The 25,686-nt window shown below is 50.1% G+C and overlaps 1 protein-coding gene across 13 annotated transcripts in view; it reads right to left on the reverse strand.

Moving 5' to 3' along the window:
* MTMR3 (myotubularin related protein 3) overlaps nt 1-25,686 on the reverse strand; it is a 110,901-nt gene that overhangs the window by 25,584 nt on the left and 59,631 nt on the right. For 2 of the 13 annotated variants that reach the window (XM_060192843.1, XM_060192844.1), the window contains exons 2-7: nt 23,244-23,296; nt 14,551-14,631; nt 9,148-9,237; nt 8,639-8,755; nt 5,112-5,194; nt 2,925-3,091 (exon numbers count right to left, since the gene is read on the reverse strand). In XM_060192843.1, coding sequence (XP_060048826.1) covers nt 2,925-3,091; nt 5,112-5,194; nt 8,639-8,755; nt 9,148-9,237; nt 14,551-14,553 — 460 coding nt within the window. In that variant the 5' untranslated portion in view covers nt 14,554-14,631; nt 23,244-23,296. Of the gene's footprint in view, nt 1-2,924; nt 3,092-5,111; nt 5,195-8,638; nt 8,756-9,147; nt 9,238-12,089; nt 12,224-14,550; nt 14,632-23,243; nt 23,297-25,686 lie in introns of those variants that run through there. The other 11 variants (XM_060192846.1, XM_060192842.1, XM_060192845.1 and 8 more) reach the window with 10 other exon arrangements.

Here is a 25,686-nt window from a genome sequence, read left to right on the forward strand (position 1 = left end):
CTTCTGACATGTCCTACTCTTCCAGGGCAAGCACAGAAGACGCCAAACTACTGACTCCCGCCCTTCAGAGTCTGACCTGAGTCATGTGCTGGTGCCACCACTGTGAAGAGTTCAAGAGCTGGTCCCTCTGAAGGTGAGGGGAGGCTGTGGCTGGCTGGCGGCTCATACTCAGTGGGAATGCTGCAGCCAGCACCAGCACTCAGCATGACTGGGTGGAGACACAAGAATGAGGCTGCTGTGGTCTATATACACAGTGGAATACTACTCAGCTATGAAAAATGGCAAATTCTCCTTCACCTCATCTTGGATGGAGCTTGACGGAATCATGTGAAGTGAGAGGAGTCAGAAAGAGAAGGATGAATATGGAATGATCTCACTCAGGGACAGAAGCTGAAAATAAGAACAGAAGGGAAAACACAGCAGCACTTGGACTGGAGTTGGTGCGCTGCGCCAAAGCCAAGGACGCTTGGGTGGCGGGGAGGATCCAGGTCCTGGAACATGACGGCAGAGGAGGACTTAGGTGGGGGTTAGAGTGCTGTGTAGAAAACAAATATCACACATGCCAAATTACTGTATTTTACTATTGACTACAAATCATTAATCCCCCAATAACGATAACAAAAAAAATTAAAAAGAAGAATCAGGTTGATCAACTTTAAAAATGCCATAGTTGGGGAGTCGGGCGGTAGCACAGCGGGTTAAGCGCACGTGGCGCAAAGTGCAAGGACCGGCGTAAGGATCCTGGTTCGAGTCCCCGGCTCCCCACCTGCAGGGGAATCGCTTCACAGGCGGTGAAGCAGGTCTGCAGGTGTCTGTCTTTCTCTCCCCGTCTTCCCCCTCTCTCGATTTCTCTCTGTCCTATCCAACAACATCAATAATAACAATAAAACAAGGACAACAAAAGGGAATATAAAAAAATTTAAATGCCATAGTACAATTTTTTAAATCAAATGTAACTTCCCCCTCCATAATCCACAAGGAAAATATACAGACACACACATACAGAGACACACACACAGGCACAGACACACACTCGCGCACACACACAGACACACACACACAGACACACACACATACAGACACACATTCAAACGAAATTCTGAAGGGCAGTAAGAGTTCATGTGAATTTCCAGCATGATGCCTGGACAGACAACCCCACCAATGTGTCCTGGAGCTCCGCTTCCCCAGAGCCCTGCCCCACTAGGGAAAGAGAGGCAGGCTGGGAGTATGGACCCACCTGTCAACGCCCATGTTCAGCAGGGAAGCAATTACAGAAGCCAGACCTTCCACCTTCTGCATCCCACAATGACCCTGGGTCCATGCTCCCAGAGGGATAAAGAATAGGGAAGCTGTCAGGGGAGGGGATGGGATATGGAGATCTGGTGGTGGGAATTGTGTGGAGTTGTACCCCTCTTATCTTATGGTTTGGTTAATGTCTCCCTTTTTTTAAATAAATAAATTTTAAAAAAGAGTTCATGTGAATAGGACGAGAAAAACAATGTGTAGCCGTTATAAAAGTTAGTTCTAACTAATCTAAAACACTATCTGGATGTTGAACTATCTATCATTAACAGGACTAACAGACGGGTTTCAAGCTACTCATAATATTCGAGTAGGAAGAATAAGACTGTCTTAGTTTGAAAGAAAACTAAAATATGGAACCCTTACCGAACGCCATTTGTAAAAGCTAAAATGGTAGAGTACGAGTTTGAAATCAGTTTTCCGGTTTCTAATTCAGTACCTGTGGTCCGGGAGGTGGCGCAGTGGATAAAGCATCGGACTCTCAAGCATGAGGTCCTGAGTTCAGTCCCTGGCAGCACATGTACCAGGGTGATGCCTGGTTCTTTCTCTCTCCTCCTTTGTTTCTCATTAATAAATAAAGTATTAATAAAAAGAGAAGCCTAACTCAGTACCTTACCCCAAATGTTTCCACTTGCCCCAAGTCTGCGGAAGAACAAAGCACTGGGCATCTGTATGCCTCAGAAGCCACAGGGAGCCCGCTAGCAGGACCAGACCGTATGCTTTGGGGTCCAAAGTAATCCTGACTGGGGACAGAGTCACCTGAAGTCCAAGACAAAAGTCAGGTTCTGATATAGCACATTTTAGGAGTGTCTTAGGAGTTGACTCAAATGCAAAAGAAGTTAACTAATCAAGGAACAAAGCTAAAGTAACTTCAAACATTGAAGCTGACTGGGAGGCAGGAAGGCGCTTGTTAAAATTGGAGATTTGAGATCCTAAAATGATTTTGAAGAATAAACTCCTCAGAGTAAACAGTGGAAGTAAGCCCACAAATTTCCACTGCTTAGGAATTCAAGTCTTTGTTTCGAAGCTAGGTGTCTTAAAAATTTAATGTTGAACCAGAAAGTCCTACTTATGGTGGCATAAAAAGTCACACGGGCTTGGTCTCCCTCAGCCATTTATGCAGGAGAAAATTCCCGAGTAGGACAAGGGTTTCACAAGGAGGCCGGCTCAGCTTCTCCGGCCCCACGGACAGAAGGGAGGCAACAGGATCCCGAGTGGGCAGTCTGAGGACAGGAAGCCGGAGCCCACCACTATGTCAGGCCGGAGTGCCTGCACGGCCCCTCACCCAGGGGCGGGCCCTAAGATCCTGTTCCCCACCAATGAGCTCATTCAATTGTCAAGGTCACTTGTCATGTTGGGTCTTTTCAGATGCTGTGTGAAAGCTCACAGCCCCTTCCTCCCACCGGGCTCCCACAGCCCTCAAGGCTGACACGTCGCTTGCAGGTCCAGCAGATGGCGGTGCCAAGCCTCGAGTTGGTCTCTGCCCCTGAAGCTAGAAGAACGGGCACGTGTGTGGGCCGCCTGGGAACACACACGCCTGCTGCTGAGAGCCTCCCTTCAAGTGAAAGGTGTCCGGGCGGCACGGCCACAAAGCCACCGCTCAGGTGCTCCGCAAGGCCTACCTGGCCGGCACAGGTCCCCGTGCTGCTCCTTCTCGCTGGCGTAGACCTCCAGGCACCAAGCGTGGTAGGCAAAGGAGAAGAGGTCCTCTATTCTCGTGGGAGGGCGGATGGCACTGTTCAGTCTCTTAAGCCACTCCTGACACTGCTCAAAGGTTGAGAACTGACACCTGCACAAAGTCAACCGGTGAGAATGGAGTCAGAAGGCAGGCGACAAAGACCCCTCAGGAGAGCCACCACGGCTAGAGGGCCTGCGCACAGGAGCTGCATCTGCGTCAGGAAGGCGCGGGAGTGAGCCTCACACTCGCCTCCTGGCAGAGGCCCAGGCGGGAGCCCCTTAGCACAAGAGTGCATGCCTCAGTGGAAGGGGCTCTGGGCTCAATTTCTGGCATCACTACCCCCAAAAGCAAAGCAAAAAAGGTCCAAGTTTTAGTTCATGCTATAAAGTGTCCAAAAGAATACAGCTTCTGTGGAGACCTCACTACTTTTAGACTAAGTAGGCTTCTCCCGAGATGGCCGTGCAGCAAAGTGCAAGGACCGGCATAAGGATCCCCTTTTGTTGCCCTTGTTTTTTTATTGTCATTGTTGGATAGGACAGAGAAACGGAAAGAGGAAGGGAAGACAGAGGGGAGAGAAAGACAGACACCTGCAGACCTGCTTCACCGCCTGTGAAGTGACTCCCCTGCAGGTGGGGAGCCGGGGGCTCAAACCGGGATCCTTATGCCGGTCCTTGCACTTTGCGCCACGTGCGCTTAACCCGCTGAGCTACCACCCGACTCCCAAGTCTGACTTCTATGACCAAAAAGCACTCTGATTTGTCTCTGAGATAAAACAAAACAAATGCACTAAGAATTAGTACAGCATGTTCTTCACCATTTTAAACTCAGTATTAAAAAATCAAAAACCTAGTAAGCAAACACTAGACTATGGATCACAGGCAATGCCAACAAAAGCAGGTTCAGCATCTCTTAGCATCCAGAGTCACTGCTGAAAAGATGGCTCGGCCTGCAAAGCAGCAGCCTTGCATGCCTGGGTCCCCACAGGGCAGCAGCCTTGAACGCCCGAGTTGAGTCCCCGCAGGGCCCGCACCACAGGTACAGGGCAGTGCTCTAGCTTGTCTCTCTACCTTCCCCCCCCATATGAAAGAAATGAAATAATCCATCTTTTAAAACAAATAAAACCAGGGAGGTCACGCCAACCTCTCCCCACCAGCCAGTGCAGCTCACAACACACCAACACATGGTGTTTAGCGACACGGGTAAAGCTGGACTCGGAGAGCTGAAAGCGTGGAGCTACTAGCTTTACAAGCACTCCGCGAGTCCCTCTGCAGCGGATGAGTGACGGACGGCTGGGCCAGATGAGGCCAGGAGAGGGTGCCAGGCCTACGAAGGACTGAAGTTTAATGCACCTCCCCCGGGCCTGCAAGCACAGAAATCAGAAAGCAGGGCACACCTGGACAAACGTCGCCAATAGGGGATAGAGACACTGCCCCTGACGTGACAGTACCCTGAGGGGAAACCCTGTGCAACCCGGTATTCCAGTGGAGGGTGCAAGACCCAAGTTTACCACGAGGAAACTCCAGGCACGCACAGCCAGGGGTTCTCTCCTCAGATGCGAACGTCACGAGGCGAGGGGGTAAGAATGTTCCAGGCTAAGAACGCTGCAGAATCCCGGGGGCTGCATGTAGTGTATCTGAGAGGACGGAGGGTCCTGTTCTGAATGAGGCAGGGGTGTCAAAGTGAAGCCGGAGCACGCCCGGCAGGCTGGGCACAGGCACCACTAGCGTACGGTGACCGGTGCACCGTGACAGTGCAGGTTCTGCCGGCTCTGCGCGAGAACAGCCCGGTTCAGGGAAGCACGGTCAAATGTGCAGGGCTCACAGGAGTGGTGGTGCGACTGAAAACCCATCGGAAAAAGCCCCTCCCCGTCTCTGTCACATATTACACCCTGCAACTGATAAAGGAAAGGGGTAAAATGTAATACTGGTGTCCTTTAAAGTATTTTTCACTTTCTGGACAAATTGAAATCATTTCCCGATTTTAAAGAAAGGCCTCTCCACATATGAAATGCTAAAGGCAACACACTTCAGATACTAACTATCCAGAAAGAACTGGTAATGAGACTAAGCACACGGGCTCATTTTGTAGAAGCGCTTTCCACACTGAACCGCCGCACAAGCATGCTACATACCTGATGACTTTGCAGTCTTTGCAAGTCAAATGAAGCTGAAATATATCTCGGCATTCGACACTTTCTATAAGCTGCAATGGAACCTGAAATTTAAAAAGATGAAGTCTCCTTAGTCAAAGAGGCATTGACTCCGCAGTTCAGACGCTGCCCGACAAGAGTAATCAGAAAGCTCCCTGGGGCAAGAAGCCAACAGAACCGCAGGCTGACCTAGTCGATAGTCCCAGTGACGTACTGTGGAACGAGACAGGGCTTCCCCTCCTCTCCAAGTCAATGAGGGACAGTCATGCCACAGTGCGACAACTACCAAGAGGCAGCACCCCTCCTGGTTCGCAAGCTCATCTCTCATGGTAATGACTTTCAACGCCACAATTTCCACGATTTCCAGTGACACACACACTGAAGGAAGGCGGATGGTATCCTGTCTACAGAAAAGTAGCACAACTGAAGAGCTGCCTGCCCCCGACGACAAAGGGGCCTTGAATGTGTCCTGAAGCCACACTGCCACAGCTTGTAGAGAAAATACAGCAGGACAGCAGCTGCTGGCCCGGCCCTCTGCTGACCAGAACAGACTTGAGGGGGGAGCACACAGGGGCCACATGTCTGAAACTCAGTGGACGAGGATCCCGGCTGCCGAGTGGATCAGAGGTCTGATCACACCGAGGTGGATTCCTCCACAAGTGCGGCCATCAAACTACTGAACACAGACGGCCACTGTGGAGGGCCAGAGGAGACAGAACAGAAGAGAGTGTCTAAAGGAGGCGAATCCTCAAGCTGACATGTCCCACCCCTCTCTGGCTTCCAGGGCCAGTCTGCTCAAAGTCGTGAACCACTCACTGCCTTTTGTGGGGTGTCACATCTGGCTGAGTGGGGCCGTAGGAGCCTCAAGGAGCACCCCGCCACTCGTGCCACCTGGGGACGCGGCAGCTCCCCGGCACAGCGGCCAGAGCCCTCTGCGTGGCCTCTGTGCGCACACCAGAACCGGAGTCTCTGCCTCAGGTCAGGACTGAAGCCTTGCTGAGCCCAAGTCCAGTCACGAGCACAACTGGACGGGAATGGCAGCCAGGACAGAGGCCTTGCTCGTCTCCTCAGGAAAGGGGCTTTCCCTCTGCTTGGCCTTAGCCCCAGTGCTGAGGTCTTTCGGGGGGGAAACGGCAGCGCCTAGACTACAGAGGGCAGGCGGAGGGGAGGAAGACGAGAACTGGCACTTGCCCCCGAGCCAGCCCCGGTGCCCGGCACACTCATGCTGGCTTGTTTACACTTCCCTCCCCCCACCCCCGTCCCGTGACTGTAGACCGGCTATTCAGAGATCTGTTCTGTCTGTCTTCTAGAATTCTGCCAGGACAAGTGCCCGACCTTCCTGTCCACTCCCAGTCCGTGCTCTCTGCTCCAATGCTGAAATATTTCAAGTCGCACCATAACAAAATACATTCTGCACAATCACTTTCTTGTGCAAAGCTATTATCTTTGGGGTTTTTTTTAGGCGGCTCTATGTCATGTTTAGGTGAGGAAATAGGTAAAGAGTGGAGTTGAGCGTCCGTGAATACTGTCTCAGTCCCGGTGAACAAACGCTCACACAGTCGCCACCACAGATGACACAGGCCTCTGCACGCAGAAATACTCGTTCTAAACATGCCAGAAACACAAAGGGGATGAGAAAGGGTCTAGTATCCACTTCGATTTCATGTCAACTCACTGGATATTTACTGAATTTACACAGCACGAGGAGACATGATGACTTCTGAAGACACAGATGTGAACAGTCAAAGATTTCACAAGAACATCAGGTAGATGTCGTCAGTGTGGGCTGAAGATGCAGAGACCAGAAAGAGTAACACACCATAAGATAAAGAACCAGGGCTGAGAGGAACTCCCGAGGTTATCACCTAGACTGGGTTTTGGCAGATGGAGAGAAACTGCACAGGCAGGAGAGCAGGGAAAGGCCTGGGAGGTTAGACATTATGAGGAGAATGCCTCACTAGTGCAACAGGAAGAGAGAGAGCAGGGAGATGGGAAGTGGAGCGGGCCGAGGGCCACATCACTTGGCCTAATAACGTGCTGAGTCATCTCACCCGAGAATCAGGAAAGTGACGCTGAAGGCTTTTGGCCAAAGGCCTGCTCAAGCCTGTACCTTCTCCAACAGACCCCGACCCGACCCGACAAGATCTGAGCCAGTCTCGGAACTAGTCAGCCATGAGCCAGGTAGCCAGCGAGAAGGCATGTAGAAAAGGCCATGACACCCACTGACTCCAGTCAGATAAGCACAGAGCCTTCACTCGGCAGTTCTACGGAGTCTTACTAGCACTGCTTCTGTGGCAGCTGGTGGGGAATTACTGAGGTTCCTGCGTTTCTGCCTTGGTCCTTACTGCCATGATCACCCAGTTCCAAGTGGAGGGACACAGTGCCATGTGAAACGAAAGCACGGCATGTCTCTTTCCCTGGTGAATCTTGTGTACTTTAGGGTAGAAAACTAAGCAGCCCAAATCTAGAGGCCAGAAGGAATTCAGGCCACAGTGGACTCTAGGCAAGAAAGCTGAATAAATGCCAACTACAAAGAAAACAGCAGTCACTGAATCTTTCCACAAAGACTGATCTGACAGGTAACTTGGTGCCACTGAATAGAAAGACACACGAGTGACAGGTTTCTAAGAATCCCAAAACACACGGTAGGAATGAAAGGACACTTACAGGAGCTTTTTACAAAGTCAAAGGTAGAACCAAAATGGAAACAGTCACAAAACTAACGAGAAAAGCAGACATGCAGCTGGTGAAGGTGACGGACTCCTGTGCCTTTGCCATTTCGCCGAAAGCTATTAGAGATGGCAGGGCACTAGAACTGCCCGTTTCTGAGAAACTCGCGTAACTGAAGAGGCTAAGTGTGCTCTTGAGAGCCGAGGGACTTCCTTTTCATCCACAACACATAGTCAGTCCACTGGGCAAATAAACACTGTATTTAACATCCCTGTTTATACCACTAAGAAGCCGTTGGAGTGACTTCAGAAGAGTCTGCACTGAGCTCAAAGTCCACCTCAGCATCTGACATCAAGATCCAGGGAACTCTCTACTGAGGGAGCTGGCAGCCACCAGAGACTGATAAGATCCTGTACAGTTCCTGACCCTTCGGAAAGCTTATTGATACAGCATTATCTAGTGTGAATGGTTCAGTGTCACAGAACAGTGGACGAGGAGGGTGGCCTAATGGTTACAGGAAAAGACTCTCGTGCCTGAGGCTCAAAGGTCCCAGGTTCAATGCTCTGTACCATCAAAAGCCAGAGCTGAGAAGCACACTGGTTAAAAAAAAAAAAAATGAAAATGGACATCTCAACCACCAAGACTGAGAAGTACTCGTACCATTTTAGATCAAACCAAGCGCTGCTTCCTAACCCAGCGTCCTGGCGCTAACCTGGGAGGAAGGGCACACAGTGGCTCCGCGCTCGGTCCTGATCAACACTCTTCTCGTCAGCAGCACTAACAAGTCTCTCTACTTCCTCTTTCCGTCGACGTTGGAGTCAGAGTCGGTAAGCACTTACGTTGACGAGGGACTCCTTGAACTTGATGTGAAGTCTGTAATTAGAGAGGGCGATCACGGCGTCTTCAGCTCGGCCCACGTACTCTGTGCTTTCTCCGTGCAGCTCAAGGAAAGGAACCTTCAAAACGGAAGAAGAAACCCTTCAAGGTGCTGAAGCAGAAACGCAAGCTTCCCAAACACAGATCCTCTGTGACCAAGCCAGCCACAGTCCATCAGTGGGCAACAGAGTTAACGAGGACGGATTTACTACCCACTGGGTCCAAATACACCAAGCTACTGATTCCAGCACTGAAATCATGATGCAGACACGCTCATCTCAACAGCGAGTTCTCAGGAACTACGTTTTTGTTTTTATACAGAGATGCTTGGAAACTTTCATTTCCACTACATGTTTGGTTTAGGAAGCGATGTCTAGTGTGAGTGTAAAGCTGAGCCCGTCGACTCTGCTACACTGCTGTGGCACCAAACGCGCGCGTCTTGGATACTTGACGACGGACGGCCTGTGATTACCTGCAGAGTCTCGTCCTCCCGAACCAGCTGCTTCCTGGGGAAGATCCGATTGGCCTGGATGCACTCAAGGTTGTGCGGACTCTCTTCATCCTACAAAGACCCAAAGCCTTTGAGTACTTTCAAGGCTCCTAGTCGTCCATATTTATTCTTCTCTGCCATGTCAAGAATAATAATCACCACACAGAGTTTGATGACCAAGACAGATATGCAGAAAAATCAAGACAAAAAGAAAGAAGCACCCCCACCCCCGCCCAGCATTCCATGCCATCAGACCCAACAGCTGCAGATGCCGATGCCCTCAGAGGCTCCCTACAGCTCTGCTCAGCTCCAGCCAGTCACCGGGCGTCCCGAAAAGGGCACCTCATATAGCACCAACAAACTCCTACTTTTGAAAACAAGCTGAATTATTTAAAAGCGAAATGTGACGTCTGGAATTTGCTTCAAAATAAGTGTAGAACGAAGGGTAAGGAGCAAGTGAGGGAGTGGGGCTTAAGGGAAGGAATGTCTGTGAGCAATCAACAATGAAGCCCAGTGAGTGAGAGCTCAGTTTACCACTGAGTCTGCTGGGCGGGGGGGGGGGGGGGGGGGGGGGGGGGGGGGGTTTGTTTTTAAGATTCATTAATTCAGTGGTCTGGGAGGTGGCACAGTGGATGGAGCATTGGACTCTAAAGCATGAGGTCCCGAGTTCAATCCCCGGCAGCAACGTACCAGAGTGGTGTCTGGTTATTTCTCGCTCTCCTCCTTTCTCATTAATAAAATATCTTTTAAATAAAGAAAACAGTTTGGCTTAATCAATCAACATTTTAAAAAAAGGTTCATTAATTCATTTGTGGGGGGAGAGAATATAAGTCAGAGCGTCACCAGCACACGAGATACAGGGCCTCGAGCCTGCTCCCTACCTGCTGCACCCTCACCCCCAACGGCAGTGCTTACGTGGCTTCATGTGATATTTCCGTAACAGTTATTTGGCATGTGAGCTAAAAATCAGACTTCTCAAACTGAAAGCATGTGAGCCGCCACTGCTAGCTTATCCTACCTTACATAACACAATATATTGAGTCCCATAAGGCAATTTCAACACTTAAATTCAACAATTATAATTTGTGCCACTGTTTTAATAATTACATTTCTGGGGCCAGGCGGTGGCGTACACGTTACCTGGGTGAGTGCACATGTTACCATGCATGGACCCGGGTTTAAGCCCCCAGTCCCCATCTGCAGGGGGAAAGCTTCATGGGGATAGATGTCTCTGTCTCTCTCCAATACATCAATCAGCATTTTAGGACTATATTATGAAATTTCCTGGCACAGAAAGATAGGAGAGGAATGGTCACTGGCAGGTCCGACTACAGATGACTCTAGAGTCTGTCTCCTGAGAGCAGATCTCCATGCAGCCCCCCCAGTGAAGCCCTGCAGTGCACATGGCCTGGATCTGAGTCAAGCCCCCAAGGAATGCCGTGGGGCACCTGGGAGGCTCTGCTCCTGTGCTGTCTTGTAAGAAGCCCACCAGCGAGCAGTGAAATCCTACATGTATGCCAAAAGGAAAAAGAAAATAGACAAAGAAGATCAATAAACTAAAAGCAAGCAAAACAGACAGGCCCTGGGGTCCAGTGTTGGCTCAGTCAGAGGGAGGGAGGTGGTTTCATGAACGGTGACGCAGGGCAGCAGGTGTCTCTCCTTCTCTAGCTCCCCTTCCCTCTTGATTTCTATCTCTAGCCACTAATTCTTTTTAAAGCAGGGCCATATCAGTTCAGCTGATAGTGCTAAGAATTCCAGCCACCAGTTAGTGACCTTTCTGAACGTGCTACTTTGAACAACTCTGACATTTCTTGAATGCACTCGAAGAGGTCAGGAACCTCTCTGCAAGTAACACTTTGGGCTTTGCCACTAGCACTCTTCATCAAAAAGCCTTAATGGTTTGCTGATGTGTCTAAATTGAGGCCCACAAATCCTGAAACCTTTTCAGAGGCTCTAAGAGGAGGGAAGAAAAAAGAGAGAGAGAGACCTTCACAATAAAGCACAAGGCTTAAATTCTCATTCTCTTATAAGATTTTTTTTACAGCTATTTAATATTTAAGTGGTTCCCTAACCTTGTTCTTCTTTTTTTTTTTTTTTAACAGACCTTTAAATAGCACAGAACTAAAATAATGCAAGAAGGCTAAAAGAAACCTAGGAAGCCATTTACCAATTCATTCTTTCTGGTATGTTCCACTGGGAGTGAATTCAGGCCAATATATGTAACTATAGTAGCTACTGAAAATGGAAGGAACTATTTCCAGCCTAAGAGTTGAGAATTAGGTCAAGACAAGAGCCAAGAGGCAATAGATATATACTTTTTTTTTTTTACAGTCAGATCAAATAACTGTTCTTTTAAAAAGTTGGTCTCAGGGGCCAAGTAGTGGCCCGCTAGGTTAAGCTCACAGAGTATGAAGCACAAGGACCTGAGCAAGGATCCCGGTTTGAGCCCCTGGCTCCCCACCTGCAGGGACGTCACTTCACAAGCAGTGACGCAGGTCTGCAGGTGCCTTTCTCTCCCTCTCTCTGTCTACACTTCCCTCTCAATCCCTCTGTCCTATGGAATATAAGTAAATAAATAATTAAATAAATGCCACCAGGAGCAGTGGATTCGTAGTATCGGCACCAAGCCAGAAAGTAGAGGCAAAAAAAAAAAAAAAAACCAAAAAGATGGCCTCAGTGCACGTCACCTGTGAGGCTTCAGAGCCGGCTCACTGGTGTGTGAAGATGCGCTTAGCTCCAAGGACTGCTTGGGAAACTACTCAGTGACTTTCTAGGAGAATGACCCAAAACTGTGAGTTGTTAGACCTAAGTGGGTTTAGTTGCCTCACACACCACCATTCTGAGTTTCACAGGCAAACACACACACCCAAACTAGAGGTGGCTGCTAGAGTAAGGAGCTGAGCAGAGATGAAAGAGAAACAAACTGGGAGCTGACGGCTTGCTGGAAGGGCGGGAGACGTCTCCCCTGGGCTGGTAAGTGGACACGGTGTTTCCATGGTCCATGTGTTGGACTGCTGAGAAAACACCAGCAGGGCGTCTGCCACTTCTTGATCTCCACCAGCTCCTTAAATGCAGTAGGTCACCCACCAAATCTTAAACAGGGTCCATCTCCACAGTGCTGTGCTGGTTTCTGGCCCTGCTAACCTGTGCGTCTAAGAGATAAGTTCATGTCTGAAAAGGAAGTCAACACCACAGAGAAAGACAAACGGAGTCAGCGGCTGCTAACCAGTCAGAATGTCTTATGAACTAAACTAAATTGAAACTTATAAACTAAACTTCTCCAAAATTAAAAAAAAAATTTTTTTCCTCTAAAAATGAAATGCATGTGAGACACTGGGCAGATTGTAAAAGCAAAAGCGGTTATTAGCCACAAGTCAATGCCAGCGTCTCTTTAGGTCTGGAGTTCAAGGCTGGGGGGGGGGTTCTCCCTTGATGTAACACTTGCAATTTGTTTCAAAAGACTTCAAGGAGCAAAGGGCAAAGGAATCAAAAGAAAACAAGTGTGTCTGTAAGCTGGCGGTACACTAGCGGCTGGGTGATGCGCATTCAGGGTCCACCTGCCACCCCTCTCTGTATAGGCGTGAGATGCTCCAGAGACAGGACATGGCTTCCCACGGCTGAGCCTCCCCAGAGCCTGGAGCCTGTTCCAGCAGACCTAGAGAGCTGGCAGAGCACAGAGCGTACATGCTCAAGCACCTGCACAGGAGCCTGCTGCGCGTGGAATGGCGCACAGAGCTCTGGCTGCTCGCTCTCTCAAGACAAACACCCTCTGACAAGTGTGAGTCCAGAGGACGCACCTTCAAAAGACAACTCGGTACTCCTGAATCTCCAGACAAAAGCTCTAGGGATATGACCCGCAACCTTTACACTCCACACAGTCTAACCTAGAGGCTAAAATCATAGCCATGTATTGGATGGTATTAATTAAATCAACGGTGCAACAACTTACATGAATACCAGAAATTCAACTAATCAACGCGGGGAAAGTGTCCGATTCTGCAGCAGCAAGGCAAGACTATCTCACTGCTCATGATGTGCGTGACACGTGTGGCCGTGGGCCAGGACAGAATCTGTGTGGTAGCACTTCAAGTGTGTGTGTGTGTGTGTGTTTGTGAAAGCTACAATGATGCCTTGTGGAGTTAGGGGAAAGGGCCTGTTCACAGTGTGTCCCTTGTGGAGTTAGGGGAAAGGGCCTGTTCACAGTCTGTCCCGTGTGGAGTTAGGGGGAAAGGGCCTGTTCACAGTCTGTCCCGTGTGGAGTTAGGGGAAAGGGCCTGTTCACAGTCTGTCCCGTGTGGAGTTAGGGGAAAGGGCCTGTTCACAGTCTGTCCCGTGTGGAGTTAGGGGAAAGGGCCTGTTCACAGTCTGTCCCAGGAGGGGGCCCTGCGAGGACGACCCCTCATGACAGGTGCCTTCGTGAGGCCGTCACTCTGTTCAGCAACCCAGCGTCTGCGTCAGAAGAGCAGCAGACTCACTGTCAGTCATCCTGTGTGAAAGCCAAAAACGGTCTAAGGCAATACCAGCTTGCAGAGGCAAGCATTTCTGCTTCTCTTCCTTTTAATATCACATTTCTGCACAACTAGTGTTTCTGTTTTGTTTTACTTTGTTTTTAATTCTGTAGAGCATTCTCCACCCGTATCCCTAATGAAGCTTGAAATTAACATGCCCTAGTCAATTCCCTCTCTGTGCACCATTTGGATCCAGGAAACACCACAAGGTAGAAGCAGGGCGTATTACAGAGGACCATTTCTTTTCTAGCCTTGGAGCACTGTTTACATGTTCTCAGGATTGATGGGCACGTTGCCGCCTCATTGCTCCTTCCTCCCGCTGGGCTGGACCCTAAATGGCCCTCGAGTCACTGAAATGTGCTTTCTTCTGTCAGGAAATGTAGCTGGGCAGCGTACACAGCTGCGTTACCATCTTTAGGATAAAATTATCACGTTAAACAGACAGGAGAGGGGAGCGAGGGAAGGGCCTCTACCCAGATAGGTAAACTCAAAGGCTCTGGGTGTGGACCACAGACACCAACCAGAAATGCACACAGCCTTTCACTGCCTCTTGCTTCCTAGAAACAGAACAAGACACCTGAAACGTAAGAAGTGAGCAGTTTAGACTGGATCCTATTTCTACCTGAGCAGAAAGTATGAGAGACTAACTCATGGGACTGAAGTTAAAAGAATTCATCCTCTACACTAAAATACTCTGCAGTTACGATGGCTAAGTATATAATGGAAGAAGAAAAGGAAGAGAAAGTGTGAGTCCTGGGCAGTCAAGATGAGTGTTTACAAAACACAGACACGGGTAAGTATGACTGTGCTAGTATCTACTTAACTGTAAGAGCGGAGTTCAAATCCACTTTGCTGTGTGTGTAGTGTGTGTACTCACCATGACAGGAGGCCCAGACAGGAGGAGAGAGCCCCGTCCCTTCAGTGTCTGGCAGGGCTGGTCTTTCTTTTCTGCCTAGATCTAAAAAAGAAGGAGGGCAAAATCAGCATGGAGTCCCCCTTTTCTAGCCTCACCAAGTTAAGGAACTACGCACACCACAGGCCAGTCGAGAACAAGCTGAGCGCCACCACCTCCTTGATGCCCACCTGTCCAACCTGAACTCTCAAGTCCTTTTCTTTGCTCAAAATTTATCCCATTTGGCAAAAAGATGGCGGAGACTTGTGCTTCTGTTGCTAGTAATATAAAACTAATAAGACACCAACCTACACATGCACAACACAGTCTCCCTGTAGCACTTCAGGATGCTTTGTTATCTGTGAACCCCAAACAGACCTTCCTATAGGCAGGAACTAAGCTAGCGTGGTACACAAAACAGGAAAATTTCCTTCAATACAAAGTTACCTGAGGGACTGGGGGGTTTACTATTCAAAGTGAATTTTGTTAAAATGCTCATTTCTTTATTTCGAGAGGAGAGGACTAGACTCGGGGGAGGGGCTCGGACAGCAGCTCGATCAGAAGGCATTCATGCAGACTGGAAAACGCTGCATCTGCAAAGGGTGGATGATGAAAGTGGAGGGTTCACTGGAGCCGAGCAGTACAAAGGAAAAGGGGGTCCGGCGTCTTGGCCTCAAACTCACCCACTGATGAGGGAAGGCCACTAGAACAAGGGATTCCTCGCTTGTGCAGAGGTCCAAGAAAGAACTGTTAGGGGCTAGGTGGTGGCGCACCTGGTTGAGCACACGTTACAGCCCGCAAGGAATCGGGTTTGAGCCCCCAGTCCCCATCTGCAGGGGCAAAGCTTTGCGAGTAGTGAACTGTTGGTGCAGGCATTTCTGTCTCTCCCTGTCTCCCCCTACCCTCTCAATTTCTGGTTGCCTCTATCTAATAGATAATTTTTAAAAAATTAAAAAGGAAAGGAACTGGTATCAGGTGTGTTTTAAACATGCCTGAGGTGCCCACTAGCTATGGGACTGTAGACATCACAGTGACAGCTGGGAAGATCGGGAGACAGACTGTGGATGGCGTGAGGGCTGGCTAGGCCAGAAGCAAGTACCGATAGAATGTCCAGGAAGGTGGCGCCGGGGTAGGACACGGGGCCTGCGCGTGTGGAGCCCTGGGTTCCAGCCCCAGCACCATATATGCCAGAGGGAAGCTTTACCTTTTCATCTTGCTCTCTCAAAGTTAAAAAATTAAGTTTTAGCAAAGTACTTAAGAAGAAATTGATATGGTTTGGTTTGCTTTGCAGAACAGGTAACTCAAACGCAACTCCACTGGTGAGGCCACTAACGCCATGACTACCACGGGCCGGCTGTGGATAAGCTGAAGCCTCAGCTTTGCTGCTGCAACACCATGTGGGACATCATCTCAGTCCTGGGCAGACCCAGGAGGAAGGAGCAGTCACCTCCACACACAACCTGGGCTGAGTGTCACCGCAGCAAGACGTCGCAGTAGCCAGGAAGTCTGAGCAAACGTCCACCCGCCGGCCGGCGAGTGAACACTAAGCGTGGCACGGCCACAGCAGGCGCCCAGCAATGAGGAAGGCGGCCCTGACGCACGGCACCGCCCAGACGGACCCGAAAGCCGCCGAGTCAGAGCTGTGAAGGCCAGGCACACAGCAGGCGGTTCCGACCACGAAGACGTCTGAAAGCCACGGTGACTGAGGGCAGCTCAGTCTGGACCGGAGTGAAGGGGCACAGGGCAGCTGAGGTGCTCTGGAGTCCAAGATGGTGGTGTTTGGTGCACACCACAGACATACTAAAATCTGTTTTTTACCAGAGCACTGCTTGGCTCTGGCTTGTAGGCACTGCACCTGGGCATAAGTGTCCTTGGCCTAACCATTAAGCTATCTCCCTAGCCCCAGGACTTCATACTTTAAAAGGATTTCTGTGGGGGCCAGGCGGCAGCACAGCAGGTTTAGCGCACATGGTGCAAAGTGCAAGGACCACCAGAAGGATCCCGGTTCGAGCCCCTGGCTCCCCGCCTGCAGGGGGACTGCTTCACAAGCAGTGAAGCAAGTCTGCAGGTGTCTATCTTTCTCTCCCCCGCTGTCTTCCCCTCCTCTCTCCATTTCTCTCTGTCCTGTTCAATGATGACGACATCAATAACAGTAATAGTAGTAACCCCAACTATGATAGAATAACAAGGGCAACAAAAGGAAGGAAAAAAATAGCCTCCAGGAGCAGTGGATTTGTAGTGCAGGCACCAAGCCCCAGCAATAACCCTGGAAGCAAAAAAAAAAAAAAAAAAAAAAAAGGTGTAAGAATCCTGGTTTGAGCCCCCGGCTCCCCACCTGCAGGGGGTCGCTTCACAGGCGATGAAGCAGGTCTGCAGGTGTCTGTCTTTCTCTCCCCCTGTCTTCCCCTCCTCTCTCCATTTCTCTCTGTCCTATCCAACAACAATGATAACAATAACTACAACAATAAAACAAGGGCAACGAAAGGGAATAAATACAAAAAAAGAACAAAGCTGGAAGAATCACACTCACTGGTTTCAAATTATATTTCCCAAATTATATTAAGACAGCAATGTATTTTAAAAATTAAAAAGACACAGATCAATGGGACAGAACAGAAATAAACCCATGCTTCACAGCTTATTTCTAAAAAAAGAAGTCAAGATACTCAAAAGGGAAAAAAATCATCTCTTTAATAAATGCTATAGGGTTAACTGAACACATGCAAATGAATCAAAGTGAACAATGACTTTCCATCATACACACAAAAAAAAAACAGCTAAAAAATGAGAGTCTAGTCTAGCCCTAGCCGCTGCACCACCTGCCGGACCAGTACCAGCTAAAAAATGAATGTCCTTCGTTGTGAGTAAGGACCTGGATTCGAGCTCTTGGCCTCCACCTTCAGGGAGAGAGGCTTCATGAGTGCTCCAAGGGTCTCTGTTCCTCTCCCTCTCCCTATCTCCCCGTACTCTCAATTTCTTTTGTCCTATCAAATAAAAGGGGGGAAATTAATGGATATGAGGTTTGAACATAAGAAGCCATAAAATACCCACAACAGAAAACAAAATGAGCTTGCAGTACTCCATCAAGCTAAAAAGCTTCTGCACAGCAAACAAAATCGACCAAACGAAAAGGGAACCTGCCAAATGGGAGAATGACTTAATCATATCTGTTAAGTGGTTAATATCCAAAATACATAAAGAATTCATAAGATTCAGCACAAAGCAAGGGTCTAATTATTTTTTTATTATTCTCCCGGCAAGGCATACACCTGGATAACAGGTACATGAAGGTGCCTGACACCAGCAGTCATTAGGACAAGGCATAAGATAATCACCTTGCTGCCGACAGAATGACAGCTAAAAAAAGTAGCAAGTGCTGGGAAAGCTGTGGAGAGAAGTGGACACTGGTACACAGCCGAGAGAAATGCACAGAGGAAGGAGTTCCTCAGAAAACACGAACACGGCACCGTCTGATGATCCAGCAACACACTTCTGGGTAGAAACCTCTCCAAGTGAAAAGGAGAACTTGAAATATCCACACACCCTCACGGCCACTGCAGCGTTCCTTACAAGGGCCGGGACAGGGAGCAGCCGAGAGCCTGTCGATGGCTGGCTGAGTGCAGAAAGCATAGTCTGGACGCCACGTGGGCGCTCACACTCAGAGGAACAGCACTCGGCCAGAAGGCGGGAGCTCTTGCCGTCTGTGCCAACATGAGTGAGCCTGGAAGACTCTGTGGAAAGTGAAAGAAGGCAGACAGACAAAGGCCAGGGCTGGACGGCCTTCCTTGCACGCAGACAGATGAAAAGTCAAACTCAGGCACAGAGAGCAGCTGGGGAGACAACCAGAGGTGGGCGGGGTGGGCAAAGCAAGTCAGGTACAGACCGAGCTCTAGAATGGGTCACGTGCAGCGGATGCAGTGGAGAGCGGGAGCAGCACCACTATCTGGGGCACCATGAAGGGACAGGAAAGTCCCTCCGTATGGGGGCACTAAGTAGACTCACTACAGTGGTCCTCTTGCTGCAGGTACAAAAAGGGGTCACAGCGCAGAAACTAAGGATCTGTACATCGATTGCATCCAACTTTTTTTTAAAGGAATAACATCTTTCATTGTCTGCCAAAGAAAATCATCGACGTCTGCTCTAAAAATCAGTGATCCTAAAGCCTTGAAAAGTCGTGATCATCAAGAGCGTCAGAGTGGAGCCTGCGCTGCCAAGCCACCGCCTAGGCCTGCACCTCCTCTCAGGGCGAGCCGCGCCAGCCTCACCCCAAGCACCAGCGTTCTCTCTGCTCAGCGAGTGCGCTGGCTGCTCTGAGCCACAAGGCCAGCACCACATGCCCGTGCACAGAACTGAGATCCTCACAGACAGAGGGAACCAAACACTCCTGCTGCTGAGCGTGGTTTCGGCCACATCTCTGGACAAGGACAGGAGGGACCGCTCGCCTTCTGCCCCACTATCGGGAAGTCTTTGCAGATGGACTTGCAGACAGATAAACAAGTGAGCTACTGAGCACTGGGAGTCCGGGCACATGGCTCAGCCGTGCTCTGCGGTCCCCTGCAGAAACAGGGTGACTCGCAAGCCCTGCACTCTACCCCCTGCAGTTCCATCAGCCGCAGAAGCACCACGTTTTGAAGTTGTGTTTAAACACAGCAGGGTTCTGATAGCTAACCCTCGTGGAATCATGTCATCTACCGTTCTCCCTTATTCTTTCCAAAGCGCACACACCAAAGGCAAAAAGCTGCATTAGGGGAGTCGGGCGGTAGCACAGCGGGTTAAGCGCACATGGTGCCAAGCACAAGGACCGGCCTAAGGATTCCAGTTCGAGCCCCCGGCTCCCCACCTGCAGGGGAGTCGCTTCACAAGCGGTGAAGCAGGTCTGCTGGTGTCTTTCTCTCCCCCTCTGTCTTCCCCTCCTCTCTCCATTTCTCTCTGTCCTGTCCAACAACGACAACAACAAGAATAACTACAATAAAACAACAAGGGCAACAAAGGGAATAAATAAATATATATTTTTTAAAAGCCGCATTAGAATGGAATTCTAGTTAGAGGCTAGTAAACCAGCAGTCACAGAGTACTTGTCTAAACTGAAAATCTGCATGTGAGGGTGGCTCCTACCTCCAAGGTGTTGACACTTCTGTGGGGGTACGGGGCAGGAAACGAAGGCAAAGGGACACAGAAATGTGATTTGATGAGGTGTTGAGAGAGATGGCTTCTCATCTGGACACTAAAGGCAGGCTTTTAACAACTGGCCAGGCTCTGGACAACTAAGGCTAAGAAGGAACAGAAACTAGAGACACATCAGGCCGAAGGCGGCACACTGGAGGGCAGCCGAGGCGGCAGGCAGGACAGTGTGTGGCTGCGGCCCCCGCCAAAGGGCACAAGTTGTGCAGCGCCAGCAGGGGGCAGGCGAAGTAAGGACGCCTAGTACAAGCCCATGATGGAGGGTGAGAGGGAGAAGTAAGGACGCCTAGTACAAGCCCAGGATGGAGGGTGAGAGGGAGAAGTAAGGACGCCTAGTACAAGCCCATGATGGAGGGTGAGAGGGAGAAGTAAGGACGCCTAGTACAAGCCCAGGATGGAGGGTGAGAGGGAGAAGTAAGGACGCCTAGTACAAGCCCAGGATGGAGGGTGAGAGGGAGAAGTAAGGACGCCTAGTACAAGCCCAGGACGGAGGGCCGAGAGGGAGAAGTAAGGACGCCTAGTACAAGCCCAGGACGGAGGGCCGAGAGGGAGAAGTAAGGACGCCTAGTACAAGCCCAGGACGGAGGGCCGAGAGGGAGAAGTAAGGACGCCTAGTACAAGCCCAGGACGGAGGGCCGAGAGGGAGAAGTAAGGACGCCTAGTACAAGCCCAGGACGGAGGGCCGAGAGGGAGAAGTAAGGACGCCTAGTACAAGCCCAGGACGGAGGGCCGAGAGGGAGAAGTAAGGACGCCTAGTACAAGCCCAGGACGGAGGGCCGAGAGGGAGAAGTAAGGACGCCTAGTACAAGCCCAGGACGGAGGGCCGAGAGGGAGAAGTAAGGACGCCTAGTACAAGCCCAGGACGGAGGGCCGAGAGGGAGAAGTAAGGACGCCTAGTACAAGCCCAGGACGGAGGGCCGAGAGGGAGAAGTAAGGACGCCTAGTACAAGCCCAGGACGGAGGGCCGAGAGGGAGAAGTAAGGACGCCTAGTACAAGCCCAGGACGGAGGGCCGAGAGGGAGAAGTAAGGACGCCTAGTACAAGCCCAGGACGGAGGGCCGAGAGGGAGAAGTAAGGACGCCTAGTACAAGCCCAGGACGGAGGGCCGAGAGGGAGAAGTAAGGACGCCTAGTACAAGCCCAGGACGGAGGGCCGAGAGGGAGAAGTAAGGACGCCTAGTACAAGCCCAGGACGGAGGGCCGAGAGGGAGAAGTAAGGACGCCTAGTACAAGCCCAGGACGGAGGGCCGAGAGGGAGAAGTAAGGACGCCTAGTACAAGCCCAGGACGGAGGGCCGAGAGGGAGAAGTAAGGACGCCTAGTACAAGCCCAGGACGGAGGGCCGAGAGGGAGAAGTAAGGACGCCTAGTACAAGCCCAGGACGGAGGGCCGAGAGGGAGAAGTAAGGACGCCTAGTACAAGCCCAGGACGGAGGGCCGAGAGGGAGAAGTAAGGACGCCTAGTACAAGCCCAGGACGGAGGGCCGAGAGGGAGAAGTAAGGACGCCTAGTACAAGCCCAGGACGGAGGGCCGAGAGGGAGAAGTAAGGACGCCTAGTACAAGCCCAGGACGGAGGGCCGAGAGGGAGAAGTAAGGACGCCTAGTACAAGCCCAGGACGGAGGGCCGAGAGGGAGAAGTAAGGACGCCTAGTACAAGCCCAGGACGGAGGGCCGAGAGGGAGAAGTAAGGACGCCTAGTACAAGCCCAGGACGGAGGGCCGAGAGGGAGAAGTAAGGACGCCTAGTACAAGCCCAGGACGGAGGGCCGAGAGGGAGAAGTAAGGACGCCTAGTACAAGCCCAGGACGGAGGGCCGAGAGGGAGAAGTAAGGACGCCTAGTACAAGCCCAGGACGGAGGGCCGAGAGGGAGAAGTAAGGACGCCTAGTACAAGCCCAGGACGGAGGGCCGAGAGGGAGAAGTAAGGACGCCTAGTACAAGCCCAGGACGGAGGGCCGAGAGGGAGAAGTAAGGACGCCTAGTACAAGCCCAGGACGGAGGCCGAGAGGGAGAAGTAAGGACGCCTAGTACAAGCCCAGGACGGAGGCCGAGAGGGAGAAGTAAGGACGCCTAGTACAAGCCCAGGACGGAGGCCGAGAGGGAGAAGTAAGGACGCCTAGTACAAGCCCAGGACGGAGGCCGAGAGGGAGAAGTAAGGACGCCTAGTACAAGCCCAGGATGGAGGGGTGAGAGGGAGAAGTAAGGACGCCTAGTACAAGCCCAGGATGGAGGGGTGAGAGGGAGAAGTAAGGACGCCTAGTACAAGCCCAGGATGGAGGGCCGAGAGGGCCAGGCCACTCCTCACTCTGAAACAGTGGCGGCTGAAATGATGTTGCATCTCAGAATTTTAAGAGGAAAGCAAAGCTGGGGGTCAGTAACACAATGGTTAGGGGAAGAGACTCTCATGCCTGAGTCTCCGCAGTCCCAGGTTCAATCCCCTGCAGCACCATAAGCAAGAGCTGAGCAGGGCTCTGATTAAATAAATAAAAAAGCAAACGTTTCTCTTTGCAATAAAAGTAGATTCCCTAGATCAAACAGGCAGACACAAGAGCCCGGAATAAAGACTCCATGGTGGCAGGTGAATGGGGTCTGAAAGAAAGGCAGGACCAGGGCTCAGCCCACACCAGGACTAGTCCAGCAAAGTATTTGGACTTGCTTTCTAACTATGGACCTACCACATGAGGATGACTAAGAACTTTATAAAAGTTTCTTCTGTTTGCCGTTTTGTTTTGTTTTGATCAAAGCACTGCTCAGCTGGGCCTGATGATGGTGCCAGGTATTGAAGCCAGGACCTGCAAGCTTCCCAGCCCACTGTCTACATTTTAATAAAACTGAAAACAAGAACCAAGGTTTTTTTTTAATAAACAACTTTTTCCATTTTATTTATTCCTTTTTGTTGTCCTTGTTTTAGTATTGCAGTTATTATTGTTATTGATGTCATTGTTGGACAGTACAGAGAGAAATGGAGAGAGAAGAGGGAAACAGGGGGAGAGAGAAAGACAGACACCCGCAGACCTGCTTCACCGCCTGTGAAGCGACTCCCCTGCAGGTGCGGAGCCAGGGGCTCGAACCGGGATCCCTATGCCGCTCCTTATGCTTTGCGCCACGTGCGCTTAACCCACTGCGCTACCGCCCAACTCCCGTTTGTTTGTTTTTGTCATCACAGAGCTTCACTGCTCCAAGTAGACTTACCCGATGAAAAAGGCAGAGGACCAGGCTCAAACCTGGGTCTTGCCCACCCCCCAGTTTGCCATCTTGCCAGCCCAGTTTAAACAAGATCAGGGCTAAAACTCAGACCAAATTAAATGCCAGTTTTCAGACTCAGTATACTGTACTGTGGCATGACTATATATGGGGGGAAATGTAATCTGGTTTGATTCCTCATGGAAAAAAAGCATTTATTTAGAGACATTAGAGAGAACATACAAAAGCTCATCTAAATAATTATATGCATGGGCCACCGACAACAAAAGTAGTGGGAAGGAAATAAAACAAACTTACCAAATGAAGTTCTTCCTGAAGACTTTTTCTACCACAAAGTTTCACAGGGAAATCTGCAAAGGAGAAAACCAGTAGCTTTACAATAACCAGCAGCTTCAGCTAAGCCACTTGGCTTTGGCACAGGACTTTTCTCTAGGCCACGATGACACATTGTTTCTGAAACTGTTACAGTGTGGACTACTTCCTCAACCATAGATTTCAGAATGTTCAGCTACACAGAACCACCCGCCAGGCCTCTGCACACCTGTGCAGAGCAGCACAGGTAGAACAGAGCTTTCTGCCAGCCTCCTCACTCTCCTCTGAAGAGCTTCTCCCGCAAAAGCACCACAGAGAGCTCCTCAGGGAGCTTGGGCACTACTGGCACAAGCGCTGAAGAGACAGATCATCGACTCAAGCGGGATCCCTAGACGGAGTTGCCAACTAGTTTTGTACACACAACTGACTTTTACCAAGAAGACTTTCCTGTGAGAAAAACTGGGACAGGGAGGGAAGTACAGTCTAAACACAAAGAATTCTTGTTTCAACTGGGCAACAATCTGACCTTTCTAGAGATAAGAGACCTAGTTCACCTGCTTCCCCATCTCTGTCTGCAGACACAGCGCACCCTTTCATACTGGCTGTCTATGCGACAGGAAGTCATATGTATGAACAAGGCCTCCAAGTTAAGGATGTCAGCTAGCACTGTGCAGATTCTAACTAACTCCCCGAGTTAGAATTACCTAACTGAGCAAGAATTATAAGAGCCTCAGCATGTCAGCATAAGCATTGCGCCATATATCCTGTCACCCAGTAACTTGTAATCTTGTAATTCAAGTCCCCTCACAGACCACACGGGGAAGAAAAAACAGAATAGCCATCCTTGGCTACTTCTGCAGCCTGTGTTATCAACTGTATTAAATATCAAGACTGTCCTTTTTAAAAACAGTTTTTTAATATCTTTAATAGGACAGTCAGAATTCAAGAGGAGAGGGGGAGAAAGAGAGGGGGAGAGAGACAGAGACACCTGCAGCCCTGCTTCACCACTTGCAAAGCTTTCCCCCTGCAGGTGGGGACCAGGGGCTTGAACCCAGGTCCTTGAGCACTGTGATGTGTGCCCTTAACCAGGTGCACCACTGCCTGGCATCAAGATTGTCCTGAAGTCACCTGACCAGGTAAACACAGTACAAGAAAGCTGTGGGGCTTGTCAATCTCCAGACCCTTTTCTTGCTACAGCATGGCTGTGCTAAGTATCAGAAATCAAATATTCATCTCACAATTCTCCCCATTTCTCTTACACTATAATGTGATCGACTTTTAAAATTAAGTTTGTAGGCACATGCTATTTATAAAATCATATTATATGGTAAGTTGTATGATGATATATGTAATTATCTATTAGTCTAAAAATAATCAACATTTATTGAATGTAGTAACTGGATCTCTGTCCACCTGTATCTAAAGGAAGGGGATGTCCAGCAGAGAAGCAGTTACAGAAGCCAGACCTCCACCTTCTACAGCCCACAATGACCCTGGGTTGAAAAAATAAAACACAAAGCAGAGCACGGACTGGGCTGGTGAGACTTTGGGGGGTGTCCAGGTCCCGGAACAGGATGGCGGGGACCTAGAGGGCTGTGCTGTGCTGAGAACAGATGCTACACATATGCAGACCACTGCATTTTACTGCTGACATAAACCATTAATCCTTCCCATTAAGAAAGAAAAGGAGAGGAGAGTTGGGCAGCTGGCTGAGCTCATACGTCAACATGCGCAAGAATCTGGGCTCAAGCTCCTGGTCCCCACATGCAAATGGTGAAGTAGTGGTGCAGGTCTCTCAGTCTCTCTCTCTTCCTCTCTCCATTTTTGTCTCTATCCAAAGCAAATTAAGAACAAGGAACCCCGTGCAGCAGTGCAGGCGAAGGCCCACCCCACCAAGCACGGCACGGAAGAATGAGGAGACGCTGCTCTAGCAGTCAGTCACGTGTCAGCACCACAAGATTAGGTGCTGCGTGAACGTGTGCTCCGAGTCCCAGGAGAGACAGGCCCGGGAGGCGCCATGGAAGAAGCAGGATTTCAACTGGGTTTCAGGGATTGTCTGGGATTTTAATAAAAAATAAAGGACAGGGGGTCGGGCGGTGGCGCAGCGGGTTAAGCGCACATGGCGCAAAGCACAAGGACCGGCGTAAGGATCCCGGTTCGAGCCCCCGGCTCCCCACCTGCAGGGGAGTCGCTTCACAGGCGGTGAAGCAGGTCTGCAGGTGTCTGTCTTTCTCTCCCCGTCTCCCCCTCCTCTCTTCATTTCTCCATCCTATCTAACAACAAGGACATCAATAATAATACTGACATCAATAACAACAATAATACCAACAACAACAATAAAACAACAAGGGCAACAAAAGGGGAAAAAAAGCAAAAAAATAAAATAAATGTCATTTTTAAAAGGCAACCTTAAAAATAGGCAGAATTC

This window comes from Erinaceus europaeus, chromosome 6 (genome assembly GCF_950295315.1).
Source record: "Erinaceus europaeus chromosome 6, mEriEur2.1, whole genome shotgun sequence".
Classification (NCBI taxonomy): Eukaryota; Metazoa; Chordata; class Mammalia; order Eulipotyphla; family Erinaceidae; genus Erinaceus; species Erinaceus europaeus.